Below are 15,779 nucleotides of genomic sequence, written 5' to 3'. Positions count from 1 at the left end.
TCTAAAACTTAGATTTTGCTTTTGGTAATAAATACTATTTGACTATTCATTTTGCTAGACTTCTGTTTGCTGCAGAGCATATTTTAAATACCATACTAAACATTGCATTTCAAGAAATAACAGAGAAGACAAACTCAGTCATCCTTTCTGAGCTCAGTGTTACCTTTGAATTGACAGGGTGATCCTTTTCATCAATATTCGGTGGGAGTGGCAGGTGGCCAGTACCTCTGAAAATCTGACTGTCTCAACAAGAGCACATAAAAATGGAGGCACCCAAAATTAGTGGACAGTTGTGAAAATTTTGGCCTTAATTTTATGTTTAAAGAAACGCTTAAATTAGCCCTGATGTCCCAGAAATCCTGACCGTGGGAATCTGCAGTTTTCACCCAAAGAGTGATTTTATTACAATTTAGTCATTTACATCAATAATATTTTAACATGTGCAGTAAAAATATTTTGTTTCTTTCCTGGCACAAACTTTTGCACTAGCTTTCTGTGCAAAATGAAACATATGTATCCATTTCCACAGGAAATTGTTTCTCAGGTTCCACTATTGCGACATATTATTACTGTGGATGGCAAACCAACAACATGGTCAGAATTCCCCAAGGGTGTCATTGTTCACACTATGGCTTCCGTGCAAGCAATGGGGGCCAAGGCAGATAATGGTATGTACTTTTAAAATATTTGGATTGGAGAAACTTTTGTCCAACTAAACCTGACTGAGTCAGGAGAGGAAGATGATAGCCCTTTACTGCTGAAAATCCTGTTAAATCATTTATGTATACATTTTATATATCTTACAAACTGCTTTTTGATGCAACTTGTTATTGAAAAGTTTTAATTTGAAAAACACACAAATCTACAAACTTTCACCTTTTTTTTTTTTTTTTTTTTGGCTACATGGCTTTTTCTCTTGACATGTTGGGTTTTTCAAAAAAGCAGGGTGGAAAGACTTGCATTAAAGCTGTATAGTGTATTTTATGTACACTTTGGTAAATTTGGGTATAAATACACACTAGAAGTAACACGTAAAATCTGTTTTAAATCAAGAGCTATTAAAACTTTAAATTATTTTTACTGTATTTTAGAAGGTATCAAAATATATTATGCCAATTTCTTGAATTCTAATTTTAATTTCTTTAACACCTTAGAACCAGAAATCTGAATTTCCTTGACATTAAATGTTGTAATGCATCTCACTAAATGGCAGAAAATTCTCACTTTTAGTGCTAAAAAGTTGGTTAATCTGATTATTTCAGATGTCATGCATTGAGTTCCTCTGAACTCCTCCCCTCCCGGTTCTGAGTGTTGTGTTTTATTGGGGTTACACAATCCTTTTAATCATTAGGTCATGTGAATGTTGGATGGAACTGTTTAGGAGGAGGGGTGTGTGGTTAGTACATGCTGTTAATTACGTGGGAATAATATTTTGGGCAGTTTTTTTCCCAATATTACAAGGGCTTAATTTCTCCATTTAAAGGAATGATTGTGTTCCTTTTTGATGAGCTAGCTCTATGTGCTATTAAAATGTTAAGCCCACTATCAGCAGAACTTAGTACAGCTATACTTCATGTTGAATCAGTTGAATATTGTTGTTCAAAGTACAGTAGAACCTCAGAGTTACAAACACCTTGGGAATGGAGGTTGTTCGTAACTCTGAAATGTTTGTAATGTTATGGTTGTTCTTTCAAAAGTTTACAACTGAACATTGACTTAATACGGCTTTGAAACTTTACTCTGCAGAAGGAAAATGCTGCTTTTAACCATCTTAATTTAAATGAAACAAGTATACAAACAGTTTCCTTACCTTGTCAAATCTTTTTTTTAACTTTCCCTTTATTTTTTTTACTAGTTTACAGTTAACACAATACTGTACTGTATTTGCTTTTTTATTTTGTCTGCTGCTGCCCAATTGTGTACTTCCGGTTCTAAATGAGGTGTGTGGTTGACTGGTCAGTTCGTAACTCTGGTATTCGTAACTCTGAGGTTCGACTTTACTAAATAGGAGGCCTTATGTTTCACCTTGCTTCAATCTGTTTAATATTGCATACAAAAACTCTATTAAAAGAATGATAACTTTGCAAAGTAAAGCTTTCAGAAATTAGAAAATGCCATAATTAGGGTTCCTCATGCAACTTTAATTCAACCCCCTTGGTCCTATGCATTGTGATATGCTCTTTAATTACATGAACACCTTTTTTTTCTTTCATTGGACCCTGTTTCATTCAGTGCCCATGATGGACAGTATTCTCTGGTTGGGTAGCTATGCAATACTTTTTATACTCGTCAGTGCTCCATTCCATATTTACTGCACACCATGCAAACCCTTCTCTAAATACAGAATTATTATTTTTCTCATGGGCTTTTCTGCAGTACTCATCACTGTAATAATATCTGAGCATTTAAAAACATTAATGGCCTTTCCTTCATAACACTGCTATGTGTTATGTGGTAGTATTACCCCATTTTACAAACCAGGCACTGAGGTTTTGTAGAGATTAAGACCATGATTGTCAAAAGTAATTGCTAATTTTGGGTGCCCAGTTGGAGATGCTTAAGGCCTGATTTTGGTTTTTTAGAGTGTTTAGCATTTGTATAGCAGTTCATATGTTCAGTGCACAGCCTTGAGTAGATTACAGTTGCAGTTTTGAGTGTTCAGTATTCTTGAAAATCTTAACCTATGTGTTCCAAGTGGAGCATCCATAAAATAAAGAACACTCAATTAGTGGGCACTTGTGAAAAGTTTTGGTTTAAGGTCTAGATTTTTAAAGGTCTGTAGGTATTGCTATGCTCAGCGTTGCAACACTTAAACAGATTTAGGAATCTAAATCTCATTTTCAAAAGGGATTTAGGCACTAGAAACCAAAATCTCAGTGACAAAGTGACTAAATCCCTTTTGAAAATGACCTTTAGGCTCCTTAATAAGTTAGGCGTTGCAATGGTGACACCTAAATATCTTTGAAAATCTGGCTTAAGTGACTTCCTAAATACATAGGAATTGTGTGACAGGGATAGAATTCAGTTCTCCAAGTTGCCGTTCAGCTGCCTGAATCACAGGAATATCCCTTTTCTCCCTGCAGTCCCTTGCATTGTTTACTATGCACCTTGCAGCCTCTGCAGCAGATAAGTCAGGGTCCTGCAGAGGGCTGTCTCATTCACTACTCTGAAATCATAGAATATCAGGGTTGGAAGGGACTTCAAAAGATCATCTAGTCCAACCCGCTGCTCAAAGCAGGATCAATCCCCAGTTAAATCATCCAACCAGTTTTTGCCCCATATGTGTAAATGGCCCCCGCAAGGGTTGAACTCACAACCCTGGGTTTAGCAGGCCAATGCTCAAAACACTGAGCTATCCCTCCCCCTTCTAAATCCCAGGTTCTATTCCAGGTTCTGGAAGGGAGTGATATCTACTGATTACAGACCCGTCTTTCCCTACCTACTCAGCCTCTGTTTTCCCCTTTGCTCACCCAACAGATGTTTCTGTCACACCTGCTCCTCACCACTCTGCATTCCAGTCAGGCAGTTTCCTCTTTTGCATGTATACCAGCAGTAAGAGCATTGAGAGCATGTATCCCTCCTCTGTCCCTGTGCTAACACCACAGTGGCCCTGGCTGCCAGGAGAGCAGTTGCAGGAATAGTTCTGTTCTGTGTAGATGGGATCTTCTGAGATGTTAGTTGCCAGATTCTAACAGTAGCTTAGAAATGGCACAAGTTTTTTCATGGTGGCAGAAAAAGACATGTCCCAGACACCTGGGAGACTGCTCTGTTGTATTTCAGATTCCTGCTCCAAGATATATAGGCACTAAAGCTGCTCTACGAAATGGTTGTAAGACTTCTTTAACATGCGCAAAACAGTGTATTTTCCATTATCTCATTCTGAGAAACAGCTGAACCGTTTTTGCATAAACATTAAAAATATAGTCAACCTCCAACAGACACCTGGAATGGAACATTTCGTAATGTTATAAGCAACTGAAAATAGGGTCTTATAATGGAAAGTGACTTACTGTTACCAGCTCTGCATATAAAACAGAACCCTGTATGCAAGGGCAAAAGAATAAACAAAAGGTGATTTAGTTTGCCCAACACTAGTAAACTTACAAATATAGCAAATATAATTTTATATACAAATAAGGGCCCCAGTTCTACAAACACCTATGCATGTGTTTAACTTAGTGCATTGAAGTCAACAGACTACTCAAGCAGAAAGTTAATTACAGAAAATAAATTGCAGGATTAGGGCCTACATTTCTACAGTTCGGTGTGGATTACTTATTTCAAATGAATTACACCATCTTCACAGATGTTATAGTAGGTGAACAGAACATGGTTTTGAGAATTGACATTGGCTCAAATGTGGCTTTGCCGTGAGCCCTATGTGTAAGGTAGTGTGTTGCTATGCCCCAGGAGCGCACACAAGCAGATTGATTCAATCAGGCTCTTGGTTCCCCTCCCTGGTCTGGTGGGTATATATCCTGCCCTATATCTGGTGCAGCAGACATCTCCTGGCATGCCAGTGCAGCTCTGCTGTCCAGCACATTGAGGGTGGGAACAAAAGCTTTGTTCATTCCCCATTCTTCCCACCCATTTCCATCCAGGTGTGTGGTTGAGATGTAGTAAACTCACAGAGTCTGATTTTTACCATAGTGTAGCTACGCAGTATTCATAGATGATGCAGAGAAGTTAGGGGGCACTTCAAATTTTCTTTCTCCCTGTGAAGGTTCCTGGGATTAATTGTCACAGAAGTAGTAATGTCTGGTTCCTTATCAGAATAATCACTATAATATGTTTTAGTATTTAAGATACTACATTTTATATGCTTTCTATACATTGTGCATAATTTTTTTTAATAAAAATTACAGTAAGCAAACAGCAGGCCAGGCCTGTACCCTCAGATATTGCAGTAATCATGTACACAAGTGGATCTACAGGACTTCCAAAAGGAGTCATGATTTCTCATAGCAACCTTATTGCTGGTATAACTGGGATGGCTGAAAGAATTCCTCATTTGGGGTATGTACCAATAGAAATTTTCATTAAAGATGGCTTGTAATTACATGCAATCATAGATTAATTATTGTATAACTAGTTATTCTATATAAAGTCTTCTACTGCACTCATTGTCACCATAGTATCTGAGCATTTTTCAGTCGTGCATTATTATTCTGACAGATATTAGTCATGTGGTTTTTTCCCATGTATTTGTGTTAGGGATGGCAAGGTCAAAGAAACGGGCCTTGCACTTGGACTAGAAAGTGGTGAGGTTTGTGGTGGTCCTTGGTTCCATTGGGCGTTCATTCCACAGTCTTGGACTGACCCCTGAGTAAGTTCTGTGTCCCAAAAGGATGATCTTTCCCCTTAATGTGGAGAGTTTCATTGTATCAGCAGCAAAGTTGTTGACCACAAGCAGGCATACAACTATTTTATCCACGTTTTTCAAAGGAAGTGCTGTTGATTATTTGCCCATTTACTATGTAGTAGATCTTAGCTTTAAGATAAGAGCATGACATCTCACTGAAAGATAAGTTAAAGCATTTACTAGGAATATTCTGAATAGTGACTTATTTTTATTTATTTATTTTTTTAAAGATTTTTTTTTAAAATCCAAATGACTAGCAAAAATCGAAATAACAAGCCAGGGCAGCAGTGGCATATGAGGGTCAGAGTTTCAGTAGGGAGTGCTGCAGAGATTTTGGGCAGCATTGTGGCTCAGAGGGCAGTCTGTGGAAGCTGATGTAAGTTAGCCCCTTAGAACTGTCTAAATTACGTTTGGGACCGCTGAAGCCCCCGGAGCACCCCGGAATCAGGAGAGCACAAAGGCAGGGTAAAGCCCCCTTCTCTTCTTTTCCCCTCTAGCTGTCAATTCTATGCTGCACCTCTAGTTGGTATAGCATAGACTCTTGCCTCTGGAGAAGTCTTTGTGGTCTTAGTTATAAGTGATCACTTTTTGAATCTTTTGTTCCCTGATAAGTAAATAACATAGTTTCCTCAGTGCCCCTAAATTTAAAATGAACATTTCACAACTTTTGAAACCACACATTTATGCTCAAGAATACTGAGATTGGTTTTCAGGCACACACATATTCTTTAACCTTCTCTGGTTCTTTGGAGGCTGTAAATACAGTTAGGCTTTAAATGATTGTCATGAAGACACTAAATAGTACAATATGAATGTATCTTTTAAAAACTTTTCAGGGAAAAAGACATTTATATTGGATATTTGCCTCTTGCTCATGTTCTGGAATTAAGTGCTGAACTTGTTTGTCTGTCTCATGGATGCCGTATTGGTTACTCATCACCCCAGACATTAGCTGATCAGGTACGTAACTTGTATATGTCACACCATAACAATAAAAGATCAACTTTTGATGGATCTCTTAATAGCTGTTTAAAAATTTTTAATAGGAAAGCAATAAGAAAATCTTTATATACCAAAATATAAATGGATATATTTTTTGTTATATATCAATACATTAAACTAGTTTCTTTTTTTAAGGTGAAGGCTCTATAAACTGACATCACTGATTTTCTAATTAAGTAAACTGTCACTTTTCTATTTACATATTCAAACCTTTCACAAATCCTCCATTAAACTTTGTTCCTCCCTATTTAGTCCTCTAAAATAAAGAAAGGAAGCAAAGGAGACGTTACTATGCTTAGACCTACCCTAATGGCATCTGTACCGGTAAGTTTAATGCTTTCTTTTAAAGATATTTCGTCATTGAAATGTTACATGATGAAGAGGAATAATATCTTGATAGTTACTGTAAATTACAAGGATGAGAAGACCTTTAGCGTTGATAGTTTACATAATGTCCTCTGTATTTAAAAAAAAGTATATAAATATTTACACGGTGGTGTGAACATTCTTACATACTAGATGACTAACACTATTTGAAAATGTGAAAGCAGATGCGAAAATTACACATGTTGGAATTTCAACTTTTATCACACTATTGCTAATAGTAGGTAGTATAAATATGATTTAAGTAAAATTAGCTAAATATGATCTGTAGAAGACATTTTATTCTATTTGTCATGAGTGTGCTATACTATTGTCTCCTAATAAGAAATGTTCCTTATAGAGCAATGAGTCTGCCAGCATTATGTAAAAAGAATGTGGAAAATTGGCTTTGGCGTAAACATTCGTTCATTTGTTGGTTTAAAGGGAAAAAATATACAAGCTAGTTAGGCCTTTTGTGGGCAAAGAATGTAGTGGGTATGCTTTGCACCTTGAGGTATATTACTAATGAAACATTTGAAAGGTGGTATTTAGCAGTAATTAGATTACAGTTTTATACTTCTAAATTCAGATAGTGTGTAGTGCAAGACATCAAAAATTTCAAAATATTTGAGTAATACTGTACTTTGTACATTAAGATTTTATCATTATTTTTGTTAGCTCATCCATGTTTTACCATTTAACTATAAATTGAGGACGGTGTCCTTCTGTAGGCTTTGCTAATGCTGAAGGGATAGGAAAGGGATCGGGGTGGGGGGAGGTGTCTACACCCTTGTATAAGCAGGAGAAGTAAACTCCATAGCATTTAAGAACACTGAGAGTTAGCAAACATGCCAGCTTGCACACCATAGCCAGTGCAGCATGAGATGCTGGTTAGGAGATGTTAAGACCCCTGGCTATATAGCACTTATGCTGCAGGCAGGATGTAAATTAGAATTGCACTGTGCACCTGCTCAGACTGGGAGTGCATTTTACTGCTGCTCTGTCACCTTGGTCCGTCCTAGAGATCCTACCCCAGATACAGGTATCCTGTAAAGGTGGGAGCAATAGGCAAGGATTTGTGCCTTGAAATGTACTAGCATTTCTACGTCTCACGTTTACCTTTTAGTGCACTAAATTTAGTATTGCTATTAACTTGCTTATCTGTATTTAATCCTTTAATGTAACTAGGAAATCATGGATCGGATCTACAAAAATGTCATGAATAAAGTGAACGAAATGACCAGTTTCCAAAGGAATCTGTTTATATTGGCCTACAATTACAAAATGGAGCAGATTTCAAATGGCTACACTACGCCACTTTGTGACAGGTAGATTTTCAATTCCACTTTTATAGGGGTCTTTTTAAATGCTCATCAAAATATTGCTATAAGTGCAATATGTGGTCTTCAGTGAAGTCATACTTTTGTTTAGTTTTAAAGCTCACTGTTTGATTGGGGCACAATCCATTGACTCGCCTAAAGTCACACAATGAGTCAGTAGTTAAGTTGGGATTACTTCCGCATTTATTAATATAAATATAATAAAAGTGTTAAGTTTATTATTTTTCTTTCAGTAATTTGAAAGCTTAGATATCTTTTCCTATTCAAGTCATTGTGTTGCTCCTGTTAGCTTTTAATCTGGGGTTTTGTACATACCTGGAGGGAAAAATCTATTTCTATAACCTAGCAAGGCTTTATCATATTTTGTTTTTAACATAATGTGAACCTTATCGTCGTAAAACTGGTCTGTAAGTATAACCCACGCACCTTCTGGGTGTGGTGTTCTGTCCCATCTAGTGGCACCGAAACCACTTACAGAGCGATAAAAATGAGTCTGCTCTACAGCCTTAGCTAACAGCCAGTTGGCTTTTAGCTCATGCGGTAGAGGTTCATGCACTGAGGTCCCCGGTTCGGTCCCTCCCGCTGACGACCGGGGTCTGTCAGCGTTACGTAAGGTCATGGGAAGAAAATCTAAGGGAAAAAGGAGTTGAGGAGGGCTGGCAGCTTCTCAATGAGACAATATTAAAAGCACAACTGCAAACTATCCTGAAATATAGGAAGAACAGGAAGAGGCCCATATGGCTCCACGAGGAGCTCTTTAATAACTTGAAAAGCAAAAAGTAACCCTACAAAAAGTAGAAATATGCACAAACTCCTAAGGAAGCACAAAAGAATAGCATAAGCATATCGGAACAAAATCAGAAAGGCTAAGGCATGAAATGAGTTACACCTTGCAAGGGACATAAAAGGCAGTAAGATGCGGTTCTTTAAAAACATTAGGAACAAGAGAAAGATGAAAGTATAGGTCCTCTACTTAGTGGGGAAAGAGAGCCAATAACTGATGACATCAAGAAAGCTAAGGTGTATAATGCCTATTTTGCTTCAGTTTTCCACTAAAAACGTTAATGGTGACCAGATACTCAACATTATTAATATTAACAACAAGGGGGAAGGAATGCAAGCCAGAAAAAGAAAAGAACAGGTTAAAGAACATTTAGATAAGTTAGAGGTATTCCAGTTGGCAGGTCTTGTTGCAATTCATTTTAGGGTACCTAAGGAACTAGCTGAAGCAATCTTTGAACTGTTAACAATTATTTTTGAGAACTCCTCCACTCTTCTGGGACCTCCCCCATCCTTCAGAAGGGCAAATGTAGTACCTGTCTTTAAAAAGAGGAACAGAGAGGACCCGAGGAATTATAGAGCAGGCACACTAATTTCAATACCTAGAAAGATACTGAAATCAGTTATTAAACACTCAGCTTGTAAGCACCTAATAGCCATTATGGATTTGTTAAGAACAAATCATACCAGACCTACCTAATTTCCTACTTTGACAGGATTACTGGTCTAGTGGATATTGGGGAAGCAGTAGATGTGATATATCGCGATTTTTCATAAGGCTTCTGACACAATCCCACATGACATTCTCATAAGCACAGTAGGGAAGTGTGGTCTAAATGACTATAAAGTAGGTGCAGAACTGTTGAAAGACCATACTTCAAGAGTAGTTAAAAATGTTTCATCGTCAAATTGGGGGGACATAGCTAGTGGGGTCTTGCAGAGGTCAGTCCTGGATCCAGTAGTGTTCAATATTTTCATTAATGACTTAGATAATGGAGCGGAGAGTATGTTTATAAAATGTTCAGATGACACCAAGCTGGAAGCTTTAGAATTCAAAATGGCCTTGACAAATTGGAGAATTGGTCTGAATTCAAGATGAAATTCAGTAAAGACAAGTGCAAATTATGTTACTTAGGAAAGAAAAATCAAATGGCCAACTACAAAATGGGGAATAATTGGCTAGGTGGTAGTACTTCTAAAAGGATTGGTGGTTATAGTGGTTCGCAAATTGAATATGAGTCAAGAATATGATGCAGGTGCTAAAAAGGTATCATTCTGGGATGTATTAACAGGAATGATGTAAGAAAGGCACGGAAGGTCACTGTCCCACTCTACTTGGTACTGGTGAGGCTTTAGCTGAAGTACTATGTCCAGTTCTGGGCACGACTCTTTAGGAAAGAGGTGGTTAAATTGGAGAGTCCAGAGGAAAGCAACAAAAACAGTAAAAGGTTTAGAAAACTTCGCTTATGAGGAAAGGTTAAAAAAATTGGGCATGTTTAGTCTTGAGAAAAGAAGGCTGAAGGGGGACCTGAAAACAGTTTTCAATTATGTTAAGAGCTGTTGTAAAGAGGACTGTGATCAATTGTTCTCTATGTCCGCTGAAAGTAGGACAAGAAGTAATGGGTTTAACTTGCAACAAGGGAGACATAGGTTAGATATTAGGACAAACTTTCCAACTGTAAGGGTAGTTAAGCTCTGAAATAGGCTTCCAAGTGAGGTTGTGGAATTCCCATTATTGCATATTTTAAAAAACATACTGACAAACACCTGTCAGGCATGGTCTGGGTTTACTTGGTCCTACCACAGGGCCGGGGGCTGGACTTAATGACTTATTGAGGTCCCTTCCAGACCTACATTTCTGTGATAAGTTCTGATAGAAGCAGGGCCATAAAGACATGGGGGGAAAGGTAGTTACTCACAAATGCAGACAGAAAGGTAGAGTCGCATCAAGCTAATTCAAATCCTCTTGTAAACCTCAATTAAAATGAACAGCACATAAATATTTACAGACTACTGCTAATATTTTCTGAGCCTTTTGCATACACGTGATACATGGGTAAGTCCAATTTAACTCTGCAAAAGTGTATAAATCATACAACTTATCTCCAAGCTCAAGTCAGTTGTAGGATTTAAATGATTTCAGACCTTGCTGAGACTAAAAGATATAGTATAAACAGATTTCTGCAGTTTGTTTTCCTTTTCAATAATGTGGGCAAAATAAACATTAGAACTTTGCTGTCTCAGTAAAACATATTCAAGAGACTTTGACTTATCCTGCAGAGTAAAATGCAAAAGTAAAACCTGAAAATTTTCTATCTAAACATTGTTTTTAAAAACTTTAAAATTTTAAAGTGTACTGTTTGTGGATCTCATCCTGCATTTTCTGCACATCTAAAAATCTTTGGAGTTAGTGGAAGTTTTTGATGCCAATGCAAAATAAGATAATCTCCTTGGTCTTCTATTTTTAAGCAACAAAAACATCATCTTTTCTTAACTTTGCATTTTTAGCCTTATTTTCCGGAAAGTACGAATGCTGCTAGGTGGTAAAATTCGCGTCCTACTATGTGGAGGAGCTCCACTTTCTGCTGCAACTCAGAGATTTATGAACATCTGTTTCTGTTGCCCTGTGGGACAGGGATATGGACTAACTGAGTCAGCCGGGGCTGGAACAATCACTGAAGGTTAGTGTTGGCATGTCCAAATGGATGCGGTGATCTGTGTTTGTATAATCTTCAGCAGAGTATTCATTTGGGCTTATGTCCACAAACTGGTAAGTGAGAAAACACTGAGAGGTGACAGGCTTTTTGAAGAGTAAATTAATTTTAGAAGGCATAATCTGGGGATTTTGTGCTAAAACATAGGAATATATAAATTGATGTTCTCATTATAGCAAACAAAGGTGAAATGGTCTGAACTGAATTTTGGAATTATTTGTGTATACTAGCTGAACTGAATAAATTTGTTCCAAGAAGCCTGCAGAATAGGTTGGCCAGCATCATGATGGGAATAATGCATTCACCAATGACCTGCAGTCTTTCTTGGGTGTACACAGGCTCCGGAATTTGATTTTCTACTTTTGGATAGAGACCATATAGTAATTAAGTTAAATATATAAGTCAAATATGTGAATGCACATTGCTGTGAATATGCAGTCACATTTTTTTCCAAGATACCCAGTAACTCATGCAGTATTCCTGGGATTTGAATCAAGCCAATAGTATTGACTCAGATAAGAAAGAAACAGATCTACTTAAAAATATATAATATATACAGTAGATAACTCAGCTGAACCATCAATATATACTGTACTTGACAACAGGATTCTTGAAATACCTTGAGTTACAGTAAGTGCTGGTTAAAAAAGCCTTGACATATCATGCATGACGAATATAGAAAGTGTGCACTACAAAGTCTAGTTTTTTTTTTCAAAACAGCTAAAAAAATTTAAATTTGTTACTATGGATGAACTGACATTCATACAACAGTTGTGTGAAAGGCTTATTTTATAGGTTATGCTGCTTTATGTACAGTATGCATGTACTTAATAAACAGGGAATACACCACATCATTGGGTGAAGACTTCATTGGCATACTATTGGAATGTCTACATTACTCATGAGTAGCAAAGATGTTTTTGAGTTGTGCTGGTCATTCCAAAAAAAAGTTTCATAAAACTTAAGGCCAGAAGGAACCATCATATCCTCTAGTCTGACCTATATATCATAGACTATTACATTTCACCGTTACCCATATATTGAGCCTGAGGCCCCAGCAGTAAATTGTTCTTTGAGTGATGGTCCCTATGTGTATTCCATTTGAGGTGCACATGTGTGACATGCACCTGAGACTGGAAGATTCTTGCTAGCAGTATCCGTTTGTCCACACGTGTGTCTCTATCCTCCTTATACTCCAAACTGCTAATTCCTTTCTACTGCCCGTGTTCTGAGACAGAACTTCTTCAGTATCTGCAGTGTTAGCTAGCGTTCTTCAGAATTTTTAGTTTTACATAGTTTTAAAACATGTTTTTAGATAGTTTCAAATTAGCTGGAGTAGTTTAGTAGTCTTTCGGGCTTTGCCTCCCTACCCCACTGGACACCCCTTCTACGGCTGCCTAGTATGTCCAGGATCCAAGATCTGTATGTCTTGTCTGTGGGCTTTCCCAGCTAGCAACACTCATATCCCCTCTAAGTGCAACATCTGCTGGTCCTTTCCCAGATGAACTTGTCAAGCCCATGAGTACAGGCTTAAAAGATTACAATGGGCTCATGTAATGAGGCCCCGGTCTGATTCTGGCTGTCAACCACCCCTGTACATCAGGCAGGGGCACCAAGAAGTACCCTTCTGAGCATGGTGTCTCTGAATCCGAGGATAATCTGAGCGGGGCTAACGACCCTGCCAAGCAGAGACCTGAGGAGGGTAAGAGAGAACTTTTTCACAAGAAATGTGAGAAATCTCACTCAAGCTCACCTTGACTTTCTCCACAACACCCTTTAAGTCGGGTGAGACTCCGTGCCCCACTATACAAGTGTCACGCTCACAAGGAGCATGGGACCAGTTTCAAGTCATTGAGAGGCAAGAGTACCTCAAAACCATCCTTAGCCAAGGGGATGGGACCATCCTCAGTCCTACACAGATGCTACCTATGCTGTCAGTACTGACAGTGAGAGAGGAGTTGTTGGTACCGCCAGTGCTACAAAGGGACAGAAGCCTGGTTCATTCTCCAGTATCAGGAGTTTGATAGAGTGCCCTGGAGGACATTTCAATCTAAACAGGCTAAGAATTGCCAGTACTGTTGTATCTTGCCCTGACCATCAGTTCAAAACTCACTGGTACCATCAAACAGTCAAGGTGTAAAAAGACTGCTAATATTGACAGCACTGCACATCAGTATAAAAGCCTTCTTTTTTGCTACCCAGAATTTCCCACAATTCTTGACATATGAGCTACTCTCCCCCTCCGCAAGCTACTGAGGCAGATCAGAGTTTTGGAGCCACATTGTCTGTCCGTGCCCCCTCAGACCTTGCTTGCTTCCAGTTTCTCTGCCTCTGTTACAGTGTGCGGACAGCAATTTTTACAGCTTCTGCCTTCACATATGCCTAAGGGTGTGTTTTGTCAGATTTGGGGTAGTGGTGAGCAGTTATCTCCTGCCCAGCCCCTGTTTCCTCTCAGGCCAGTTTTTTAGCCAGGTGTTGGAACTGTTTGGAGCCTCATCTGCAGTGCCTTTCTGCTGACTCCTCTGAACCATCCAAGTATTGCATTGCTGCCTAAAAAGCACCAAATGGTGCTCCATCTGTGGGACTGTATTCCCAGGCTTAGTAGATGGTGAGTTGTGCCCAGCCTCCGCCCAGCCTTCTGTCTCTCTAACTCAGGGCTATGAGTCAGAGAGGCATGTGGAATCTCCCACCCACTGGAGTAACCACAACTCCAACATGGGAAAAATGGACCAGGGGTCCATAGACCCCTGGTCCATTTTTCCCATGTTCTCCCCGCCCGCTTCCCAATTTGGCCAGGAGGGTTGACGCTATCATAGCATCTCTGGCTAAAGATATGGTTATCCCCTCAGAAGGGGAGTTCTAGTCTAAGGACCCCATGGATAAAAAAAAGGTGGAGGCCACTCTCAAAAAAGACTTTGAGACCTTCTCAGTCTCCTTCAGTGAATCCCTATCAGCTGCTTGCTTTGTGAGCACATCTCTCCCGACTGGAGGATCTCAGGGTCTTCAAAGATAGAGATCACCCTGACTTTGGCTCTGTTTTAAAGGACGTTTCCCTGGCAACAGAGTTCATTGCTGATACCTCAATGGACACAATGAGATTCTCAGCCAAAGTCATGGTCTCTAGGTCAGTGACCAGTTGCCACCTAAAGCTCTGTGATTGGAAGGTGGATGGCCACACAAAGCAAGTTCTGTGCTCCACCAAATTCGTGGGAGCCTGGCTTTTCAGAGAGAAGCTAGTCAAGGTAGTGGTGGACAATGCTGCAAAATCTAAACAGTCGCTCCCTCTAAATGCCACAGGATGTCTTTAAGAGCAATAAAAGCGTTCCTTTTGGCCTTCATCCTTGCGGAAATGAAGAGACAGCAGATTCTCCAGAGGAAAGCTGTGAAACTGTGGCTCGGGAGGAAAGCCAAGAAGGAACCCTGCTGCTCCCAAAGCCTCTCTCTGTGTGATGAAGCCCATCTAGGTCTTTGCCTGGAGCTGAAGCTTGGGAGCAGGATTTATCATTTCCTGGAGGAATGGGTTGTTTCAACCATGGACCAGTTGTCAGGGAGATAGTGAGTTAGAGATGTTCCTTTGAGTTATAGGCTCCACCCCTCCCATTCTTCATCCAGTCTTCCATCTCAAATGACCCCATAAAGCATGGTCTAATCCAGAATCTGTTTTCTTACCTCCTGGATATGGAAGTAATAGAAAGTGTTCCCTTATAAGAGAGATTCTTTATTGTTCAGAAGCATACAGGGGAGGGAGAAGCTGAGCCCTTCTAGATCCCAAAAGGCTCAAAAAGTGGATGAAGAAAACAAAGTTTTGGATGGAGACCCTAACTTCTAAGGTGTCATCCCTATCTGAAGGGAATTTTCTGACTTTGGTGGATCTGATGGATGCATAACTTCATATCATGATCAGACTGTGCCATCTCAGGTTCCTAAGGTTTTTGTACGTCAGGAAGCATTATCAATATTGGATGCTCCTATTTGGCTTGTCTGCAGGCTTCTTTATCTTTACAGTGATGGTGGTGGTAATCATATTCAGACTCTGGTCACAAGGGATCCACCTATATTCCTTCTTGGATGACACTAATCAGAGCTCTTATCCACAGCAACAGCACATAGAGCTACATCCCTGACCTTGAATCTCCTTGAGGTTCATGGCTTTATTATCAATATCAAGAAAAGCTTGATTCCGTTCACCCAAATAACTCATTTGGGAATGAACATAGA

General features: G+C 39.1%; 1 protein-coding gene across 14 annotated transcripts in view; it reads left to right on the top strand.

Annotated features, from left to right (window-relative positions):
• ACSL3 (acyl-CoA synthetase long chain family member 3) overlaps nucleotides 1–15,779 on the top strand; it is a 110,820-nt gene that overhangs the window by 74,461 nt on the left and 20,580 nt on the right. For all 14 annotated transcript variants that reach the window (XR_006283556.1, XR_006283555.1, XM_043521768.1 and 11 more), the window contains 6 exons: nucleotides 530–668; nucleotides 4,866–5,016; nucleotides 6,199–6,322; nucleotides 6,617–6,688; nucleotides 7,916–8,055; nucleotides 11,356–11,528. Coding sequence is in view for 12 of the 14 variants with exons in the window: in XM_043521768.1 (XP_043377703.1) it covers nucleotides 530–668; nucleotides 4,866–5,016; nucleotides 6,199–6,322; nucleotides 6,617–6,688; nucleotides 7,916–8,055; nucleotides 11,356–11,528 (799 nt within the window). In the remaining 2 variants the exon portion in view is untranslated. The remainder of the gene's footprint in view (nucleotides 1–529; nucleotides 669–4,865; nucleotides 5,017–6,198; nucleotides 6,323–6,616; nucleotides 6,689–7,915; nucleotides 8,056–11,355; nucleotides 11,529–15,779) is intronic.

The sequence above is a fragment of the Chelonia mydas genome, chromosome 9 (genome assembly GCF_015237465.2).
Source record: "Chelonia mydas isolate rCheMyd1 chromosome 9, rCheMyd1.pri.v2, whole genome shotgun sequence".
NCBI classification, from domain to species: Eukaryota; Metazoa; Chordata; order Testudines; family Cheloniidae; genus Chelonia; species Chelonia mydas.
Note: the sequence above shows the minus strand (reverse complement) of the source record. Positions and strands in the feature narration are given on the sequence as shown.